Genomic DNA, 22,515 nt, shown 5'->3' with positions numbered 1-22,515 from the left:
TTCAGGAAGAAATGTGGTCATAAAAAGATCCTGGATGATGGTGATCGGTGATCTGATAAAGGTTTGGTGGAATCAGTTGGAAGAAAAGCACCAGTAGACCTCAGGCCTATGTTTAATAGTGAAAGAAAGAACATTTTTCATGAACAAAGTGAAGGGAACATGTGGTGTACATCTTTATTTTCCAAATACTTCTACTGCAAAAGGTACTATCTTCTCTGTCATCGTATTTTGCCTTCCAACAAACCTGCAAGCTTTTAGTTTATGCTTTGTTTATTTTTTTTAAGTAAAAAAAAAAATGTATGTTGTATCCCAACTTATAATGGTAACAAAGCTAAAGTTTACCTGATGAGACATTAAAGATGTTTTAATGTTTCGGGAGACAGAAGAGTAAATCCAAAAATCCATCCCACGGGAAGAAATGCTTGAATACTGTCTCACTTTGTCTCCTTATAAGTCTGCACGGCACTGAACAAAAAGTATTGATATTTTTATTGCTGTGGCAAAAGAGGAGTTAATAAAGAGACTTGTTCAAAGTCAAATAAACCATTCTTTTAAACATCACATTTTGAGTTCTGTGTGAAATAACAGGCAGAGTGAAATATTAAGCTCCAGTGAAATGTACCTGACAGTAAAGGTAATCTTGGTCTAAGTCTGCTGAGTGGCTGTCATGAAAGTAACGAAAGCTCAAAGGTTTGCACAACAGCCGCTGCACTGTAGATCTTTTACCCTCTTTGTTGGTTTTTCCATTTCCACCTTTTTATAACCTTTAATGCTGCTTGTTCAAAGTGGCATGAAATAAATCTTTCTGTGGACCTGTTATCACCAGTGCATTTATCAAACATCCCACATACTCTGTTCTCTTAAATTTATGTTTCACTTCACAGTTTATGTCACAAACTGTGACAAAACATCTGAACTGCAGGAAAAAAGCCTTAAAAGCAAGGAGTAAAGGACAGACTTTCCTCTTTATTAAACTTGTTTTTTCTAATCTCCTCAGATCCGCTCGGATCAGGATAAGGATGTTGGCATCCGCTACAGCATCACTGGCGCAGGTGCCGATCAGCCCCCGAGTGGTATCTACAACATTGATCCCATCAGCGGCAACATGTTTGTCACCCAACCCCTGGACAGAGAGGAGAGGGCCTCGTTCCATGTAAGGCAAAATAAAACTAACAGCATTGTCTGATTCTATTACCCCTCTATCTGCAGTTAAGTCTGTCTCATTATTTTACAATTATCCCTGTGGAAATGTGCCTGTGCTTTGCTCATCTCACATTTAGTTTTCATTCTAACACTAATGGTGTCTGCCAGAGCACATTCACCTTCTGTTCTGAACCTCCACACCCGCCTCTCAATACTTGACTGATGTTGAAGCCAATAAAACGAAGAATGCATTGACAAAACACACACGACTGCATTTACGCTAAGGTTTAGCTGCACAGAGCAGCAGAGGAGGGCTGGAACAGAGAAAAGCAAAGAGAGCCGAGGTGGAGTGTAGGAAAGCTGTTGTCTTTGTTCTTACCATCAGAGTAAATGAGCAGATGCAGCTGTAGATGTGCACGCACACTTTTTGTGTGTCTGCAAGTGTGTGCTTGATTGCCTGTGTAGGGCATGCAGATAAATAAGATAAATGTTTGTTTATATCTTCAGCAAGCACAGGTGTTTTCCTTCCCTGTCTCCTCTCACGTTCTCTACATGCATTGGAGGCCCACTCATTACCTAATGCACTCTGAGCAGCTGAGCTGATCAATGGCACAGGCTGACAGCTGTACAGTTAGCCTTCATGTGGCCTTACCGCACACACTGGAAACTCAGGTTAAACTGCTTTGTGTATCTGAATTAACATGCCGGCCACATGAGACTTACGTTAACAGTAGAAACAGCATACTGGCTCTTCTATGCACATTAGAGGTTTCAGTTTATATCAGCCAAGTATAACACCTGCACATGAGGTGAGTGCTGGTGTCGGGCTCACTGCGCCCACATGCCTGTCAGCATGATAGATGGCTGTGCTGCTGATAGAGCTAATTCAACGGCATGCTCCTGTCTTTGCAGGAAGGATGGAATAGAAAGGGAGGGGTGTCTATTCATTGCACACACTCAGCAATATGCACACATTACAAACACTAATGCACACCCACACACACATGCTTGCACCATGACGGGTTTAGCGTGAGTGTGTTTCACTTACTTATCAGGTTCTGGATGCTGCTATGTGTGTGTTTGTTGTCTCTCTTACTCTTAATAGCAATAAAATAGCCAGGTTGTTGGTCCCTAGAAATGGACAGCCACTCCGTAAACAGACTGAAGTGAAAACAGCACATTAGTCTGTTGGCACTTCAACCTGAATGCACCTCTTATTTAGACTCCCAGAACCTGTGCTGCCTGTGATGTGATGTATGATTTAGCTCCAGAGAATGAAGCCAGCATTTGACCCTGGGGAAATTTATTCCGTGGCTTACTTTCTTCCATCTTGACAGGAAGTTCCCAGCTCTGCTGTGCTCTTCTAGGCCAAACTTTGCTTGTTAGTTTTGGGTTCAAGAGAAAAGAGAGACAAGGCTGCTGTTTTTGACAGACTAGCACCAGGGGGAAGTGATCTGTGAGGTGAGGAGAGCGGGGATTAGCGCTAGCTTCAGTTTTGTCAAGCAGAGTTGTGTGTGGTGGTGGTGTTTGTGTTTTTTAATAAATCAATGAGTGCACTTCAGGTTACACAGAGGGCTGTAAATACGTATATGATAAGCAAATTTAAAAAACTTTGATAAAATTTAGTTATTATGTATAGATGTTGATGTCAAAGTGGAGACATCCACAGCACTGATAACGGGTTCCACATTTTTTTTATGCATAGTTGCAAGTATTTTGTTGGAAAATATTGACAAAACCATCAATATTCAAGAGACTTTACTCAAGTTGAGCTAAAACTTTTTGCTCCCTTCAGGTGCTTGTCATAAACAATCATCTTTTATCCAATGGAATAGAATTTCTAAAGACTGTGGTATTCTTTTTTCATTCCTTTTGCCTGCTTTGTTCCTGGTTAGCAAAAACTGCTTTGTTCAGTTCAGATAATGTAGCCTGTATGTTTATATAGCCACTTTATTAGGTACACCTGTTTAGTCAGTCACATGGTAGTAACTCCATGCATTTAGATGGAGATGATTTACTGAAGTTCAAACGAAGAAAATGAGAAAATATCCAGTGAGCAGCAGACGTCTCGACCAAAATGTCTTGTTGTTGGTGGCCAGAGGAGAATGGGGAGATGGTTGGAGATGATGGAAAGTAAACAGGTTCCAAACACTGGTTCCAACCAAGGTATGCAGAACAGCATCTCTAAACACACAACATGCCCAACCTTGAAGCAGGTTCTTTTCTATTCTATTTTATTCTAGCCATTTAGCAGGTGTTTTCTCCAAAGATTTACATCTGAGAGTAAGAACAACACAAGCAAAAAGTCAAACAGGAATGGACGTCATAATTAAGTGTTAGTCAGACTGCTGTGAGTCCAGTTGGACCCAGGTGCTGTCATGTTGTGCTAGCCGCAGTGCATTTTTCCCCCTCCCAACAAAAGTCCTTTGTTTAATTATCAGATCACGATTTCATCACACAATATCATCTTGGGCATAAGTGCACACAGCTTAATCAGTGCTGAGTTGTGCCAAAGAGCTGGACAAATCTTTCTGACTCATTCCAACAAGTAGAAGAGTTAAGCTAAGCGCGGAAAGGCGCCACATTTTTTATATATTTGAAATGTTAAACAGCTGAGTGTTTAAGTTCCTCTTAAAAATATTTAAGAACTCTGCAGATTGGACACAGTTTGGTAGATCGTTCCACCACTTCGAACAACAGAGGAAAAGTCTAGAGCTTTAAATTTGGTGCACTGCAACTGGAAGCCAGTGAACTGGCCAGACCTTCCTTGAGGTAAGGAAGGACTGGCCAGGGATGGTTTGAAGCAAATTGTGCATTAATTTGGTTATAAAGAGGTTATAGCTTGTGCCCTTGCTCGGTGGACTCGCGCAGGTAGACTTGCAGGTTTTACTCTTTGTGGTCTTAAGCCGATGCATGCTGATACAATGGCTGATGCCTCGCTGATGCTTCAACACACCATGTATGGTAAAGTACCTGGAGCTGACACAGCTGATTTAACTTTGCTTGATTGCAGCCGGCTGAAACCGCCTCTTTCTGAGCAGTACACAGGGGGTGTAACCCACGTCATGGCTTCAACTGTTGTAAGATTGTAGAGAGGAAGTGCTAACGACAGAGCCCAATGCTAGCAATACAAACACTAACTCGAAAACAAGACAGAAACTCAAGAAGTAACTCACCTTAACTGACCGAACCATACGAACCATCAGATGGGCTACAGCAGCAGAAGACACACCGGGTGCCTCCTGTCAGCTAAGAACAGGAAACTGAGGCTACAATTTACACACACTCACCAACACTGGAAATAAGAAGATGGAGAAACGTTGCTGGTCTGATGAGTCTCCATTTCAGCTCCACATTCAGATGCTAGGCTCAGAATTTTGTAGAAGCATCATGAAAACATGGATCCATCCTGCCTTGGATCAACACTTCAGGCTGCTGCTGGTGTAATGGTGGGGGGGTTATTTTCTTGGCCCACTTTGGACCCCTTAGTACCAACGTGACCTGGTTTAACCAGCACAGCCTACCTGAGTATTGTTGCTGACCATGTCCATCCCTTTATGACCACAGTGGAGCATCTTCTGATGCTACTTCCAGCAGGATAATGCACCATGTCACAAAGCTCAGATCATCTCCACCTGCTTTCTAGAACATGATCATGAGTTCACTGGACTCCAACGGCCTCCACAGCCTCCAGATCTCAGTCCAGTAGAGCAGCTTTGGGATGTGGTGGAACGGGAGATTCTCATCATGGATGCAGCCGACAAACCTGCAGCAACTGTGTGATGCTGTCATGTTAATATGGAGAAAACCTCTGAGGAAGGTTTACACCACCTGCTTCCACCTATCAGACCAGGAATTAAAGCGGTTCTGGAGGCAAAAGAGGGTCCAACCTGGTACTTGAAGGTAGACCTGGTATAGTGGCAGATGAGTGTATTTCTGTGGAGCATATTGTTACATTTGTGGGCATTTAGGTTAAAACTGCACCAAATAATGTGATTGATTGTAAAAAATAAAATAAAATAAAATAAAAGATTGACAGGTCTAAATACTGTCCTGTCACTGTGAGTACTTTCTGAAAAATAAGAGTTGCTTATAAATCAAATGAATATTTTACAAAAAACACCAGACAGGAAGAGGTTGAGCAGAAAAGGAACAACATGGATAAATGTTTTGATAAGAGATTGTTCAGGAGGATCACTATTATTGTCTGTAATGTTTTGCTGAAAGACTGCCAGGAGGGTAGGCTGATTAAAAACACATATGGATGCATATGGGTGCAGCTGACATGAACTGTAGAATAGAGAGATGCATGCCTGTATGTATGAATAGAAATTTGTGTGCAGTTGGTATCAATACCTTAGAATTAGGATAATTAGCATGTTGCTCCTCAACCCTCCACATGTTGTTTTTATTTGTTAGCTCTGAAGAGACAAACCAAACATGTGCTCTATTGTGGGCTTTTTGTTGATTTGATCCCAATTATATTTTTCCAGATGCTTGAAAAAGTAGGAGGAGGTAGGAGAGCTGGTTGCACATTGAAGATTTTTACTACTTAATGTTACTCTGCTATTTATTTTATAAGTCATCTTCAGTCAAAACTCTTTCGTTAAAATGTTCACTGACAGCTGACTAAAATTCATCAAGAGGGCCATGCAGGTCATTAGATTTTAGTCTGCAGGAACATTACATCCTTTACATAAATTTCTAACTGCACCTCAACTGGAAAATTTTCAAATGCATGTAGAGATATTGTCAGTTGGTGGTATGACAAGTAGTAATAACAACATTTCATCATAGAAAGAAAAAAAAATCTCATAAAGAAATTCAGTGCAGAAGCATCAAGTACCAGGTAGTAAAGCAATATATCGGCTTAGAAGCAATGGGGCAAGTAAAAACTATATTTCTTCAATGCGGTATGCCCAGTCATCCTAAAGCTCACTCTGGAGAATACTGATGTGCTTTTACATACATATATTTGCAGTCTGCACAACGCACACTCCTCCAGGCCCTCTGATCACACTTCCAACTCTGCTGCTGAGCACACAAACACAGACAAACAAATTCCCAGTAAGACACACAGGAAGGATTCACAGAAAAGTAAATGTATAGATGCATCCACACATACAGAAATACAAGAGAACACGCAAACAAGAGCAGAGAGGACAAAACATTAAAACACAAGGTTTCAACACAAAAAACAAAACTGAATCATTATCACACATTGGCACACACGCCTTTGCACTGAAGCAGTCACACATATCGCAGTCTCACATCCTCGGCGTGCAGCGTTCACAGCTGAGAAAACAGATTGGGCTTGTTTGTTTGTTGGGTCTCCTCTCCCTGTTTGTTTGCTTTGCTTCAGCCAATGGAAAACTAGCATCTTGAGGATCATTAAGAGGCTAAAGAGGACTCTTGATCAGCTGTGTGCGGCTTCCCAGCGTGCATCTTTGAGCTTGTCAGCGTCCATGTTAATATGCATAAACATGTGTCTGAATTGGTGTTTGGACTCACGTGTGGATGCTCGAACAGGCCGTGTGCTTGGGAGCGGTTTAAAACATCCTTGAAAAGCAGGGAGAAAAGCCAAAATGATTAGCTGTGTTTTGGGGAAGACAGGTGCCGCCATTCAGACTTTCACATCACCCTACAATACATCATGGTTTCCTGTAAACAGGCTGACAGGAAGATCTTCCTAGGCTGTGTGCAGACAAAACATTTGGCTGCCAGCATGTCAGTTCTGGCTAGAATATGAGCCCCCCCTCCTCCTTTTAACAAGCCAAGCTGTGATTGAATAACATTTCAGCTGGGGATGTGAATTTTGTGGCAATTGAATGAGAGAAATAAAAGTCAGGGTGTACGGAGACGGTTTGGTTTCAGGGCTATTGCAAAGCTTTGCGTAGTTCTAGATATCATTAGTTGGGATTGGTGGGGCAATGAGGTTGTGCAACAGCAGTAGTGGAGATTAAGACATCCCACTGTAGATGATGATTGCGTTTGTCATTCCCCCCCTGTTCGAGCCCCCACTCCCCACACTGCCACTTTGTATTTTCATCTCTCATTTACTTGCACAAGACTCAGTCATTCTCCAGTCCTTTCCATCCATGTGCCTTTTTTCGGCTCCCCGTTTTGTTTTCCCTCTTCATTCTCTCCCTCTCTGCTTTTCTCTTTTCTCACACTGTGCATTGTCGAGAACCAGCTCATCAGACGCAGACATCCATCCAAATGCCTGGCTTTGTCAAAACAAACCGAGACAAACATTCTCCCCGAACAAAAAGAAGCCGCAGTTTGAGCCGCAACACCTCTCTAATGTTCCTAGGCCTCTGGCTGTGCTAACAACAAAATAGGTGTTGTTTGTGTGTCTGGAACATTTCACTATTTTGCCCCTCTCTGTGCTGATGTGGTCCATGCCAAGATGCCAACAGGATGCTCATGCCCTATTGGCAGACAGGAACTGGGATGTTTGCCAGTTAAATGAAGTTGCCAATTAACAAAGTGCAGATTTGTTGTTGTGAGCTGAGTTTGTTCCAGACCAGAGATTCTGTAGAATCTCATATCAATCAAGTCAGCAGCTTGCTGTCAAAGTTAGTTCAGCTACATTTACAATGTTCATTTAAGCTCCTGTTTGGCACTAAATGCTAATGACGCTTCTTTCTTTCACAGCTGCGCGCTCACGCAGTGGACATGAACGGGAACCAGGTGGAGAATCCGATTGATCTGTACATCTATGTGATCGACATGAATGACAACAGACCTGAGTTTCAGAACCAGGTGTACAACGGCTCTGTGGCTGAAGGGTCCAAGCCAGGTAAGAGTTTCATTATGAGAGTCCTCCATCTTGGGAGCCAGGCCTGCTTTGACTGCAGCTTCGTTGCCATGGTGATCATCCTTGTCTGGATCGGGGGCCCTGCACTGCAGCATTATGGTTGCAGTTTGGGCCCTTGTCTGCTCTGACCTGGGTGGTTTCCATAGCAGTGACCTCTGTGGTCTTGGGTGGGGTGGCTCTCTATGTGGATAGATCCTTACGGATTCCTAAGATATAACTTCCTCACCAGGTTCATCGGTGTGAAGATATCTACCCCTGTATGTTATTTTCATAGAAATATTGTTTCGTATTATTAGAATGGGGGTGAGGGCTTATGTGTGCTTAGTGTGTGTGTGTGTGTGTGTGAGAGAGAGAGAGAGAGAGAGAGAAAAGGAAAAGTATGATTGTGTGTGTGTTTCCTAACTGGTTCTGTAATAATCTTGAGTGTGTGATGCTTGAAAGGTGCTTTATAAATAAAATTTGATTTGATTTGAAGAGAGCTGCATGGTAACACACCTGGAGTTGATTTAGAGGATTCCTAATATAACTCCAGTAGATCACCTAAATTTCTTGATGTAAATGATTTCTCTTGCTTAATCCACTTTTTCCCTAATGCTGCTCATAAACTCTTGGATGGAGAAGGTGAAGCAGGGGTTTTATATTTGTTTGCAGTTTTCAACTTCAGCCCTAGATGTTGCTAAATCCTACAAACTGCAGCTCTAAGTTTCTTCTCTGAGCCATAACTCCAACTAATATGAACATAAGCATATTATACATCGCCTGTCCAAAAGAAAAGGCACACACTAATATCGGATCTCTAGCTTTCATTCATTTAATTGCTTTTTAGCAAATTCAAATCTTCTTTACATGTAACTGCCTTAACTTCCTTTACAAATAGTAAAAAAAATAAATCTTGCATTAGCTACTTGTGCAACCATAATTAACATAAATGATCTCTGAATATTGGTCATCATGGTCATCATGGTCAGCTTCTGTCCAGTGTGTGTGCACATTAATCTACTGCCACATCAAACTCAAAGCACAAGTTGCAGAATGAACAAAGCTACAAAACCATGAACCAAAGCTTTCTAAAGTCAAATAGGAGGTCATCTAAATGTGTCAGTGATCCTGACACATTGAACCTTAAAAGTGAAAGAGGATGCATTTCCTTTCAACAGGAATAGCAAAGTCAACATCTGTAAATAGAGCAAATCATGGAGGAAACGTTTTAAGTAAATTTTAGATAACTTTCCTACTGTGAGGTGCTTTAGGATTCTCTTTATACTTTGGCCACAAACCAGAGTCAACTCAGTGAACAGATGGACATTATTATTCAGTCATTTTAAATTATTTAAGCCAAAGTACGGGCAGAGTGTTCCCAGACTTTCTGTGTTTGCAAAGGTGAAAATGAAGGAACATCTTTAATTGGTGATGCAACAGAATCAAACATGAAAAATGGATCATTTTTCGAGCAGTGGCGATACATCTGTGCCTGTTTTATTCAGAATTACCTGTTGTACAGTACAGGCTCATCTGCAAGGCATAACACTGAACAGGAGGTGCAGATTTCTGATTACTAATGACTTTCTCAGACTGCACTTTGTGTTCAGTTCTTATTCTTTGAGTCATATCAAAAGCAATAAAATAACTTTAAATCCAATCCTGTAACTGTTTGATATTGTAAAAATGTCTTTATTATTTTATTTAGGGGTCCTGGTAGCATTTACCCATTAATTAACCAACCAAATATTTGTATCCTATCATTCCTGATGTAAAGATTTCAGTTGCTTCAAACAAACAACAAAAATGCCAGATTTGTGTTACTGTATCTTGGCTGGATGCATCATTATCAGGTTCTGCAGAGCATGGAGAGATGCATGCCTTCCGTCGGAGTCAGGGAGCAGAGCTGTGGTCAGCACGAGGCTGGAGACAAGAGCAGAATGTTCAAGTAGTTCTCACGTCTCGACAGGAAGAACTCTTGTTCTAACAATCAGACCCCGAGGACCCATGTTTGTCTTCACAGCCATCAGATATTGTTCTGCTGCAAAGTTTAATCTCTGGGGGATTTGTAAACAATATATGAGAGCACGTTGTACATGTGTATATGCGGGCTTATGGGTGAGCGAGCATGGGATTGAGTGTGTGTTTGTCTGTGAACGGCGGTTACTCCTCAGTGGAGCGTGGGTCTCTATACGGAGCTCCTAATTAGTGAGAGCAAACAGACCTTCCAAAAGCTACTGTCTTTGTTTTCAATCTCTCTGCGTGGTTTTAAAAAAGTCTTTGAATTCAGCGCTCTACTGAGCAGAATGAAATCTGTTGCTCTAATTAACAGATGCATTACACTGTACGGAGTGATTGAGCAGCCACTGCCAAGTAACACTTATTTGTGGAGCACACTTTGTTAGGTGTTGTGAGTCCGACGTCTAAAGATGCAGTATGAGTTTAGCCCTTTTCATCTCTCTTTTACTGAGTCATTGTTCTCTGAACTGCTGAATTTTGATTAGGAAAATAGACTTGGTGTTTGCCTAATTGCCTGTTTGGTCGAAGAAAACAAGAACGGCCGTGGTTCATTCTCAGTGGAGTTTCAAGGAGACATACTTTTATACTTTTCTGGGCCATTAAAGGCTTTAATGTATCCTCTGCCAGTTAAATCTTTTACTCATTATTAATGGACCCAGTTTAGACCTCAAGTTAAGTGCCTTACAGCTTCATTTTTTTTTACACCCAGCGGCACTGCTGTTAAAGAAAATGGTTAAATCTAAGATGTTCTCTTAGGCTGAGGTATATTATTAATTTCCGTTCTGACTGTGACTACACTCCTTTTTATGTTTCTGTCTTCAAACACCGGAATCTTCTTTACTTTGAATCACAAAACAGAAACACTGTCATTAAAACTTTGTTAAATAAGAAGTAAAGAATCTGAATCTCTAAGGTAAAAAAAAACATCTGTTTTTGGTTTGATTGTGTATCACAGCACAGACCTGCATGAGTCTGGTTTCACCAGTCCACACCAACTTGCACCCTTCAGCATGATTAGCAAACCCAACTATTACCCACAATTATCTCCCAGTTAACCAAACCTGTTCATGTATAACCCGCAACCCAAACTGTGACCTGCACAAAACAGAGGAGGTTAATTTTTAGTTAAACGTACTCCTGACATACTTAATGTTACTTGCATTATATAATGTCTCTGAAATTTTCAGCTATTCACGGCTGATATTATTTTAACCCGGAGATTCCTGTGCTGAAGCAAAATATCCTCCACAGTCCCTGGTTTTATCCATGTTCTCCGTTCTTAAATCAGCTGCAGAAAGTCACTTGTGCATATGAGATACTTTCTTGTGAGCAGCAGATACTTTCTCATGTGAATTAGAAATCAATGTATATTGTCTTTTTTTTCTTCAGTATCCCCTCAGTGACCTGCCTGCACTAAAAAAAAAATATATTTTTCCACCCTAAAACAACTATTTTGTAGGTCAGCTGTCATATACCTGCGTGTATCTGGCCCATGCAGGACATTGCATCCCACTTTTGGTAACCTGTCCAGAGTTTACCTGCCTCTCACCTGATAGCAGCTGTGACACACTCCAGTTCCCCCCTAGAAGACCAGAACTGGAATAAACGGGTAGACTTCCTGCTTTAATGTGTCCTCAGCTGCGCCGATCTTGGAGCTGCATTTCTGTTTTTAAACAATCAGGCTGTCACAATAACAGGATGCTATTATATTACATGATTGTTGTTGTCAAATGTACGGAAGCCCAGAGTGGCCATGCTTGAAAATATTTTTTTAAATTGTTGTCTCAAGATAACAATGAATTTTGTCCTAGACAATGATTCAATTATTTTTAAAAACCAAGATAGAAGAAAGATGTCTTTTAAAGTTCAGGAAAGACATTGTGAACAGAACAACACATGCATGCTTTTTACAGATTCTCACCAGTTACAACAATGAACCATGAAATTAGATGCGAACACAAGAACTACTAATTTCCATTTATTATTCCATCCACAAGAACTACTTATTTCATAATAACAAGTTACAGTAGGAGGTTTTCCCAAGATGATTAGATACATTAGCTTTTTATCAATAAAAAAGAGCATCACAGTCTATTTTTGGAAAATGTTCATCTCCCTTTCCTTTAGTAATTCAATTACCCTTAGAATAGGAGATAAGGAGCTGGATCATCAATCCAGTGTTGATTTGATTCATTTAACAGTCATAATTCGTAGAGAAAGTCGTGGATTCTAATACGGCTGCCAACCCGTGATGCCACAATACAAAATTAAATGAATAATTTTACTACCATTATAAACTCTGGTTCATATTAAACTTTTTTAATCATTTACTGTTGTGGCCCATGTTCCTGCTCTGATGTGTGGCTGTGGTGGGTGGGCCTGTTTCCCTGGCAACCAGGATCTTCACCTGCACCTTGTTCGCAATCAGCAGCAGCAGTACTTTGACCAGCTCAGCCTTCCAGTCATTGCCTGATTGTTGGTTTACCCAGCGAAATCCAGACCTGCCTGCCTGCCTGTCCATTTACAGTGTGCAGTAAAAACGTTAAAAACTCTGGCGCCCAAAAGGTTAACGTCACAATCAGGTGTTTCCCAACAACTAGAGATGCACCAGTACCACATTTTTTTCAGAGTATAAGTTCTTACATTTGCGTACCTGCCCATATTGAGTACCAATATAAGTACTAATAAATTCCATTGCCGTTCCCTGGTAAGGAGTGTGGGCCAGAATACCAGATGAAATAACTGAGTGTGTCATTGTGTGACATATCAGACGGGTCATCCTGCAGCATCCTCTGAATGTAAGGCTGGCAAACTGTCAGAATCTTAGAAATAAGCAGGATAAAGTGATTTTTGGTGGATTATGTTGACAGCTGTGACAAGGTTCCTACATGCCAAAAATTAGCTTGATAACGCAGAGATAACGCCAAATTTTTAAATGGCTCCAGTAATAACTTTGTTTCTGGCAACACAATGATTAATTAGACTCTTTACATTAATGTGTTCATTTTGCCCTAGTTTTCTGTAGTATTAGAACACTTTCATGAATACCGAATACGAGTAGACGCACATAGTATTGGACTTATCATACTGCCCCAGTTCACTATTAATTGCTTCCTTTACAATTTCCTTTATTACATGTTGTGACATTTTCGGTGAGTAACAAAAAACCCACAGGATCACGTCTGAGCTTTATAGATCCTCTGTGTACAACCTTTGTTTGCATGTGGCTTAAGAACCCCATGAAATCTCTCAGGTTGAAATCCCACAGACCTGCAGCTGCTTTAATCAGGGATGAATCATCAAGTATATTAGAATTTAGTTGGAGCGTCATTGAAAATTATCTTTAAATATCAAATGTAAAATAAAATATATCCTGTCTCTGCTGCCTCCTGATATTATTAGGAAAAGCCATTTGCTTCATTTGCTTGGACATGGTGACAGAAGTCTTTGAGTCTTTCCGTCTCCCTTCGTAGATTCTACGAGCACCTCAGCTGTCCTTGTTCTATTCCTACATACTGTATGTTATCACTACTGTTTGTATGTAAAAATGTTAACTGTTGAAAAATGTGTTTTACAGCAACAAAATCTATGTTCGTTCTTTTTTCTAAATGCCATACCCCCCATAACTTAAGCCTCACTTTCTGCATCTACTGACCAAGATATCAAAGGTTCCCCAGAAGCATTACTGCTCACTCATATGTAGCGCTGTATGAACGCCATCAAAGAGGAAGATTTACAGGGAATCACTCTTATCAGCATCACCAGATGCTACAGAGGGAGAGATGTAATCAAACCATCACGCGAGATCTGTTTGAAACTGCTGTATTTGTTATTTTCTGCCACCAGGCTGCTGCTTAGCCACAAAAAAAACCTGTGGCTAATAAAATTAATTGTTTTCATGAAATTCAAAGCAGCAAATCACCATCAGCTGTTAATGAGGAATAAATTTAATTCAGTCTGAAACTAAGAGGATTATCTTGGTAACACTTTCTTAGTAAGAAGACCACATGCACAGAGATGGTGGTGACCTGTTGCTTCTTTGCTACAAGCCCAGGCAACGTACACACATAAAATGGAAGCTTTATTAAAATACCAGCGTCTCTTTAAGATATGATGTGAAAGTCTTGAAGCTTTTGTAGATGGCGCAGCAGTGGGACATCCCTCCCATTGTCTGAAGTGCCCTCAGACAAAGATTTGTCGAGACTTTGTTCAGAGATGTCTTGAGCTGTGATGCTGCAGGTGACTCTGCGATGTTCTGTCAATCTCTCCTCCTCCCCCTTCCCCCTAAATCTGCCAGCGAGTTGTTCCCTTTTATGGACCATCTTTCTCAAAAGGGCGCTGTGAAATGAGAGTGCAAGATCAAAACCAGCAGCTGAGTGCCTTCTCTCACAGTCAATTTACCCTCCCGGGGGGGTAGGGGAGGCAGCAGCAGAGGGGTGAGTTTCTGCCTCTCTCTCCCAACAGTTGCAGAGAGATTTAACAAACGTTTTATCTCAGTCTGGCCCGGAGAAGGAGGGGGTAATTAAGGACTGGTATAGGAGCAGGGAGATGGACTGATGGAAGTAAACAGAGGAGTTTTCCAGGCGTTTCACACTGTAGTTCTTATTGACTGTCAGTCTGAGCTTTAGTGCCACTTCAGAGGACACACCAGGGTCATATCAATATTTAATGCACTGATACCTCACTATAAAGGGCTGTTTTTTGTATCATTGGGCATTTTTCCCTCCCAGTATGTTCTTAAAGGCAAGACATAAGTAGTAGATGATCCGTTTTGCCTCCTGATAAGATTTATCTGGTAATTTATTGAGCAATAATTATACTGTTTGTTTTTTTTTCTTTGACAGGCTGTCAAAAACCCATGAGACATTAAGATTGGTTTAAAACAAAACAATAATTTTATCCTAGAAAACATCGGCTTTTCAGAGTTGCCTTTATTTGTAAACCATCCATAACATTTCTCTACACAGACACATGTAAGCGTCGTGGGTAATTATGTGACATTTTGCTCCTCGGGCTATGGCCGTTAGTTTTCAGCTGCTTTTCCTGCCAGTTGGGATGGCAGCTAGCTGTAAATAATGTGATTCTCCTGAGCTTTGAACAGATTCTGGGTATTATGTTGACAGTTTTTTCTTTTCCATTTTTGAACCAGTCTGCCGTCAGTAGATGGATCATCCAGTCTGACAGCGCTTTATTGAGATTCAGGTGGTATGTGCATCCACAAGCCTCTGCTACCTGCAGTTACACATAACATCCTTTTCTATGCAGACCCCAAAAATACTGCTGTGTACTATATCAGAATTCCAACTACAGGCAAGTATACACTCACAGGCCACTTTATTAGGTTGTTAATGCAAATATCTAATATCTAATCAGCCAATCACATGGAAACAGCTCAACACATGGTAAAGGCGACTTGATAGAAAGGCAACAAAAAGTCAAATAAGCACTGGTTCCAACCATGATATGCAGAATTGCATCTCTGGACAGACAACACGTCCAAGCTTGAAGCAGCAGAAAACCACACAGGGTGCCTCCTGCCAGCTGAGAACAGGAAGCTGAGGCTACAGTTCCTCCAAAATCCAGGTTTAAATCCAGGAGTGACAGAGCTTTTCAGGTTTGCTTTTAAATTGTGGGACATTGTCTCCCCCTTCACATCAGTGCTGCAGAGACTTACCTCTTTGCACTGGCTTTTAAACACAGTTGAGCTCAATATTCTTTTTAACTTAGTTTTTATTGTTTTTATAGTTTCATTGTACAGCACTTTGGGCAACTGGGGTTGTTGTATAAGTAAAACTGACACTGACAATTTACACAGACTCACCAACACTGGACAATAGAAGATGGAGAAACGTTGCTGGTCTGATGAGTCTCCATTTCAGCTCCACATTCAGATGCTAGACTCAGAATGTGCTGGAAACATCATGAAAACATGGATCCATCCTGCCTTGGATCAATTCTTCAGGCTGCTGCTGGTGTAATGGTGGGGGGAGATTTTCTTGGCCCACTTTGGACCAACCTGGCCTGGTTTAACCAGCACAGCCTACCTGAGTATTGTTGCTGACCATGTCCATCCCTTTATGACCACAGTGGAGCATCTTCTGATGCTACTTCCAGCAGGATAATGCACCATGTCACAAAGCTCAGATCATCTCCACCTGCTTTCTAGAACATGACGATGAGTTCACTGGACTCCAACGGCCTCCACAGCCACCAGATCTCAGTCCAGTAGAGCAGCTTTGGGATGTGGTGGAACGGGAGATTCTCATCATGGATGCAGCCGACAAACCTGCAGCAACTGTGTGATGCTGTCATGTTAATATGAAGAAAACCTCTGAGGAAGGTTTCCACCACCTGCTTCCATCTATCAGACCAGGAATTAAAGCGGTTCTGGAGGCAAAAGAGGGTCCAACCTGGTACTTGAAGGTAGACCTGGTAGAGTGGCAGATGAGTGTATTTCTGTGGAGCATATTGTTACATTTGTGGGCATTTAGGTTAAAACTACACCAAATAATGTGATTGATTGTAAAAAAATAAAATAAAAGACTGACAGGTCTAAATCACACAAGAATGCATGCAGTTTTTGAGGTACTGGAGGGTAACGTACCCTTTCTCCTTGTATAATGCACAATAAGTATGGATCTGTGGTGAATTTTTGATGAAAGGTATGCTAATAAATTAGTACCACATTGATGAGGCTTGGAGATGTGTGTGATAGACATAATTGGTCGGGCACCACTTGATTCTTTGTCAGAACAGATGAAGGTTAAAAACAAGTTTTCTGCAAACTTTCAGAGTGAAGACAGACCTGATGACTTCATCCCGCTCTCCCTTCAGCATCACAAACAAGTATTACACAAATGTATTAATAGGATGAGTAGCTCTCACTGTGTCAGCTTAACTCATCTCCATGTGTAAAACCAGTGAAGTGCTCCTTTAGAGAACCAGTTAATGCAACTGCTAATGTTTATAGATGATTCAACCAGGAGGGTTTTGGACCTATTCCAGCTTCACAGTCTGTTGAGGAATGGATCATCCTTTCTGACTGTGGATGACCTGAACTAACTGCCCATTTTCCAGCTATGTTGATGTTCTGCCTGACGAGGGGGGTTCACCCCCCGTCTTTCACAATGGCTTCTACTCTGGCGGTCCTGGATAAATAAAGCGATAGACAGACAGGCTTGGCTATCGTGCTGTAACACAAGGAAAAAATATTCCCAGAGGATGCCTCTGATCTGGTCTTCACACCAGTTTACTTGTGGTGGCTGCTTTTGACAGGATCCTCATGTCTTCAAAGTGTAGCTGACACCATTAGAGGCTCTTGTGTGAAACCCAGTGTCATCCCTCTTCCCTTCCTCACCTCACAATCATCGACCTCTCCTTCTTTCTATCTCTAAAATTGTGCCCACTCTTTTTGTTTGACAGACCAGCCTTTTAAATCCTCACCATCTTTTTCTTCTCAGATTTCTGCCTCAGACTCAGTCTGTTTATGTCCTTGTTCCTCTTCTTTCTGTCTTCGTCTGTCGTCCTCTTTTTTTCTCCCTCGTCCCTCTAATTGGAAGGCGGATGTTGACTCTGGCTGATGAATGTTTAGGCAGCAGATAGACCTCACCGGTGATCGGTAGTCACGTGAGCGAGATGGCCCTCAATATATGCCCCTGCCACCAAATTTTCAGGTCCAGCGATTTTGGCAGAAAAGCAATTAGGATTTGGAATTAGTGTTGAAATTAAACAGGAATTAAGCAGGCTCGGTTTAACCCTTACGGGCATGACTTTCCCTCTTTGGACCTGAAAGCAATCCGTTATCATATCACTGAGTGTTTTGCATTGAAATGAATGGGGGCAGCACCGGCACGTGGTTCATCATATGCTGCCCACTTTCCTGCAGGACTGAAAAGGTTGATTATATACTGACACTGCCTGTGCGCTATAATTGTTTGTCTTTTTCCGTTCTTCTTTGGACACTCTTTTCTTCCTTCCTGGTCAACATGACAAATTCTGCTTTGAAACTTAATGAAGTTTGAAATAGAATTTGAGGCTACAATTATCCTGTCCATGCAGGTTGTCTGAGGAATGATGTTGCCATCGAAACCCAGACATATTTAACCACTCAAACCCGCAGGGGGGCAACAAATCTTCTGACTCCAGCAGCCCCTCAGCTTCAGACGAGATATTTGCATGAATGATTTGGATGGATGTGAGGGGGAAAACTTAACTATGTTCCATATGATTTTTTTTTTTTTTTTTAGCTTTTATTGCTCTCATGTGCTCAGCATGGACCCCACCATCACATCATGCTGCATTAGTTGCTAAGCTACTGAGTTTCAGAAATGTTGTCAACATGTCAGTTTCATCATATAGTCTAACACAGGGGTCTCAAACTCCGGTCCTTGTGAGCTACTGTCCTGCAGATTTTAGATGTTTCCTACTACAACATACCTCTGCACAAGCCTGTTAATGACCCAGTGATTTGAGTCAGGTGTGTTCATCAGGGTAGAATCCAAAACCTGCAGGACAGTAGCTCACTATGACCAGAGTTCGAAATCCCTGGTCTAACATGTAGACATAAATACCATTTGCTTGCTCCTTTCTCCTTTTTTCTTTTACTTTTTACATTTCCACCCCTGTCGTTTCACTCTTTTAACTTCTTCTCTAAGTAGTGCCTTTCCCTTCGAGCATGTTTGTGCTTCAGCCGTCTCTTCTCTCCGCTGTTGCCTCCTGCGAGCTGACAGTCCTTTTTTTCTCTGCGGCGGCAGCAGCAGCCTGTAAATGGCTGCCTGATGGAAAGTGACATTTTCACAGAACCCTGAGAGAGAGGCGAGGTGATCTCTCCTCTTTCCAGCACAAAGTGCTCCTAATTGCCTGGCCGCATTTGTGAGCCCAGCTGACAAACCCGTGCAAATCAATAATTCTGCGTGGGGACTCGAGGGCCTATCCCCCCGCTACATGTTGAGATGACACAAACAAGATCATGCATACAAATGCAGAAATGTGCCTGGAAATAAATTTACACATACATATGTGCTGCTCCCTCCCTCACACACAAACACACACACACACACAGTTGCAAACACTCCCTCCTTCCTACCACCTCTGTGCTGCCTGCCTTAAATGACAGTGTTTATCTGTGATTCGAAGACAAATGGGGAGAAAGCATCAAAGCATTAAGAGGAGCCACGATGCCACTGAAGGCTGAAATAATGGATGCTGGAAATGGCAGAAGACCCTGCGCTGCTCATTACTAAATGGCCTCTGCAGAGGTGGAGACTTTGCCCCACAAGCTTGAAATATACAGAAGACACATCAGCACAGCTTTAAAAAAAAGAGCTTATTTAACAGACTTGGTGTTTTTTGTACTCTGCTATGTAATGGCTTTCTCTCTAAAAGTTATTTCCAGAACTGAGAATATCACATGAATTTGGAAAGTCTGATGGTCTTGTTTCAGGTTTATAAGTTTGTTGTCTATGGAACCCTCTTTAATTTGTCCTACAAGCTCATCAGTTGTAATGAGCTAATAACGAACCTTCGTTTATCTGGTTTTATGAGTCCATTGTTTTTATATTTTAATGAAACTTGTTATCTTGTTTTACTTCTTTACTTTTTATCCTATAATATTGTGCTGTAGCTGACTCAGAAAACTTTCTTTCTGTCCTCAGGCTCGTCCGTGATGCAGGTGACAGCCACAGATTCGGACGACTCCACCACGGCCAACGGTATGGTGCGCTACCGCATCTTGTCACAGACGCCCCACAGTCCCATCCCCAACATGTTCACCATCAACAGCGAGACCGGAGACATTATTACAGTGGCGGCCGGCCTGGACCGAGAGGTCAGTGTCGCCTCTGTGTTGAGTGTTTTCCTTTTTTTAATTATGCTGCAGTTCTTTTCTTTTTCTCATTCATCCTCAGGATAAAACTTTTGCGAGTAGTTCATCCTTAGTTGTTACTGGTAAAATATCTCATTCTACCCATTTGCTTCCATTTTAAATAAATTCATCACATTGTTTCCGAATGCACAAGTGTACAACATGACCCAATAAGAAGCCTCACCTACAAATTCCAGAGCGTCCATCCAAAGATCTCGATCTAATCTGAGAAAGCTAAATAAATAAATAATTAAATAAACTATGGCTCTTTTTCAACCTTAGAAAAAGTCTAATAAAACATGCAAAGAACCATTTTTTGTTGCATTTTTATATGTAAATGAAAAAGAAGGGGAAATTATATATTTATCTTAGGGTGGAGCACAGAGCTGAGATAATGGCCACATTAATCCTGCTCCTCTCTGCTGGTGAGCTGGAAAGAAGCTTCTTTTCATTGTCTCATCCACGACTTTTGTATCTGTTCTTTGCTGAAGTCGTTTACCAGCCCACACGCCACCAACACTACAGCACACATCGGCCCATCTTATCCTGCTAATGAGGGAGGTTGTATAAGGTCAGATTATATTTTTTATCCCTAGCTGTGTTTGGGTTACTATGAGCAGTCATGTTGACTTTAAAAGGATCCGTCTCACATAGAGAGCCTGTCTTTCTGTGGAGCAAGATATTGGAGAGCACACCTGGCAAAATCAGGAACCATTCAAATTCATGTGCCATCATTATGGGGATATTCTCATCCTCGTAACTTAGTTGGCTGATTTTACTGCAGACATAAATGCACCACTGAGTGTGTCTCATAATGTTTATATTCTGAGACGTCCCACTGGTCCCTCTCGGCACAAAACCTGGCCAGGAAACGCTTTGGAAATTTAAACAGGATTTTACCAACAGCTAAGCGAGAGTATTTAGGGAATAATTACTCTTTAAAATCTCCAGGTTTCAACCAAAGAAACAATACAGTGCATCAATGCTCCTTCCTTGTCCAAATTTTATATGGAGCTGGCATGTCATAATAGCATGGCACATTTGTGGGACAATATAAATGAGTCTAGTGAATGCGGGCCAGGACTGTGTCCCTTTTTCCAGTTTGGCTCGGGCAGCCGCAGTAGCAGCTGATGTGAGTGAAGAGAAGCTCATTAATCTGGACGCATCAAGCCGGGCACGGTCCCACCTGCCCGTGATCCTCCCACGAAAACTGGGACACACCTGGGAGTTCACCCACCTGCTGTCAAGGTCATCAACACAAACAAGCACAGACACATGGCAACACACACACACACACACACATACTGTATGTACTTTAAATGCACTGAAGCTCATGCAATGGGAGGAAATTCAGAGCACTGGGAGGATAAGATTTCAGGTGGCACACTGGATCTGTGCAGCTGCAGTGGTGTGTGTTATATAAAAGACACGACCGACCATACTGACATGCTGTAAAAAGTTGTGTTGCATATATACAGTTTATGTATATTGTCTCCACTCCCGTCTCCTGTTCTCCCACACTTCAACTAATCCTCCACCATGCTGGTGTCTAATTAGAATATTCATAAGCTAATTAAGGGGTGAAGCAGGTTCTCTTGTGTTGAGGAGAACAGGGGGTACATGGAGGTTAGCCTGGTATCACTTACCTCTGACTCTACTGAATACTACTGAATACCAATTATTCTCCATCCCTCCCCAAACATAAACCATCTAACTCTGACCCCACATGCTTACACATGCTCCAGCCCACAGGCTAACAAGCTAACCAACCTACATGGGCTCATTACTTCCTAAATTTTAAAGTACATCATGAATAATTTGATGTGGTTGCAGGCTGAATTAAGATTAGAATAAACCTTGCTCCAGGTTTTAGGTTGTGACACTTTTCTATCGATTTATTAGTATTCATGCCACACTGAAAGCAGAAATGTCTGCTGCAGAAGAGACACACTTCTAATGAAGACCAGCTCTGATGCAGCATGTAGCAGAGTGTGACAGAGTGGCACAGCTGGCGTGGACACTTTCCCCTCATGACCCATCTCCACGCCAGCAGTTCCACTGGCAGGCAGGGCTGTTGTCTTTCATTACCCCAGGCTGTCTCAATCTCCCACGAGCCCTGGGATGGAACTGTTTGGTGTGGCGCACTGTGGTGTTGCCCAGCACCAAGCTGTCCCCCCAGGCTGATGCCAGCTCTACACTGGACAGTCTCGCCATCGATTAGGACATTTCCTGAGCCGCCTCAAGGACACGAGGGCCCACAGCCTGGCTCTATTAGGATGTGCAGAGCTGGGGATACAGACAGTGAACCGGCATCCTAAATGGGCCTGGGGCTTTATTGTCTCAGAGATGCTGAGTTATGTTAATTTGCTTTCTTTCACCGGAGCTCCAGAGGCCAGACAGCGAAACCATGTGAGGATTGTGAGCTGTTTGCTGAATGAGGAGTATTGATGCATGTAGGTGGATGTTGACTGCTTGTAGCCAACATTTAATCAGGAGAATATTCACTCAATATTCTCTTTGTAATGTGCGCAGCATGCACCAACTTAATATTTTAGCCTTCACAAAAGCTTAAATTTTTAAATTTACATTCCTCTGATTGCATTTCTTTTTAGCTCTAAATATAATGCTTTAACGAATGATTTACAGGACTGCATGTTATTGCTTTATAATATAATTTGTATTATGTGTCTGC

At 41.8% G+C, this 22,515-nt stretch overlaps 1 protein-coding gene across 4 annotated transcripts in view; it reads left to right on the top strand.

Annotated features, from left to right (window-relative positions):
* The window catches only part of cdh4 (cadherin 4, type 1, R-cadherin (retinal)), a 240,945-nt gene that overhangs the window by 183,229 nt on the left and 35,201 nt on the right, over nucleotides 1–22,515 (top strand). For all 4 annotated transcript variants that reach the window (XM_041981128.1, XM_041981127.1, XM_041981126.1 and 1 more), the window contains 3 exons: nucleotides 998–1,153; nucleotides 7,801–7,945; nucleotides 19,615–19,787. In XM_041981128.1, the coding sequence (XP_041837062.1) occupies nucleotides 998–1,153; nucleotides 7,801–7,945; nucleotides 19,615–19,787 (474 nt within the window). The remainder of the gene's footprint in view (nucleotides 1–997; nucleotides 1,154–7,800; nucleotides 7,946–19,614; nucleotides 19,788–22,515) is intronic.

The sequence above is a fragment of the Melanotaenia boesemani genome, chromosome 3 (genome assembly GCF_017639745.1).
Source record: "Melanotaenia boesemani isolate fMelBoe1 chromosome 3, fMelBoe1.pri, whole genome shotgun sequence".
In the NCBI taxonomy this organism is placed as follows: domain Eukaryota; kingdom Metazoa; phylum Chordata; class Actinopteri; order Atheriniformes; family Melanotaeniidae; genus Melanotaenia; species Melanotaenia boesemani.
Note: the sequence above shows the minus strand (reverse complement) of the source record. Positions and strands in the feature narration are given on the sequence as shown.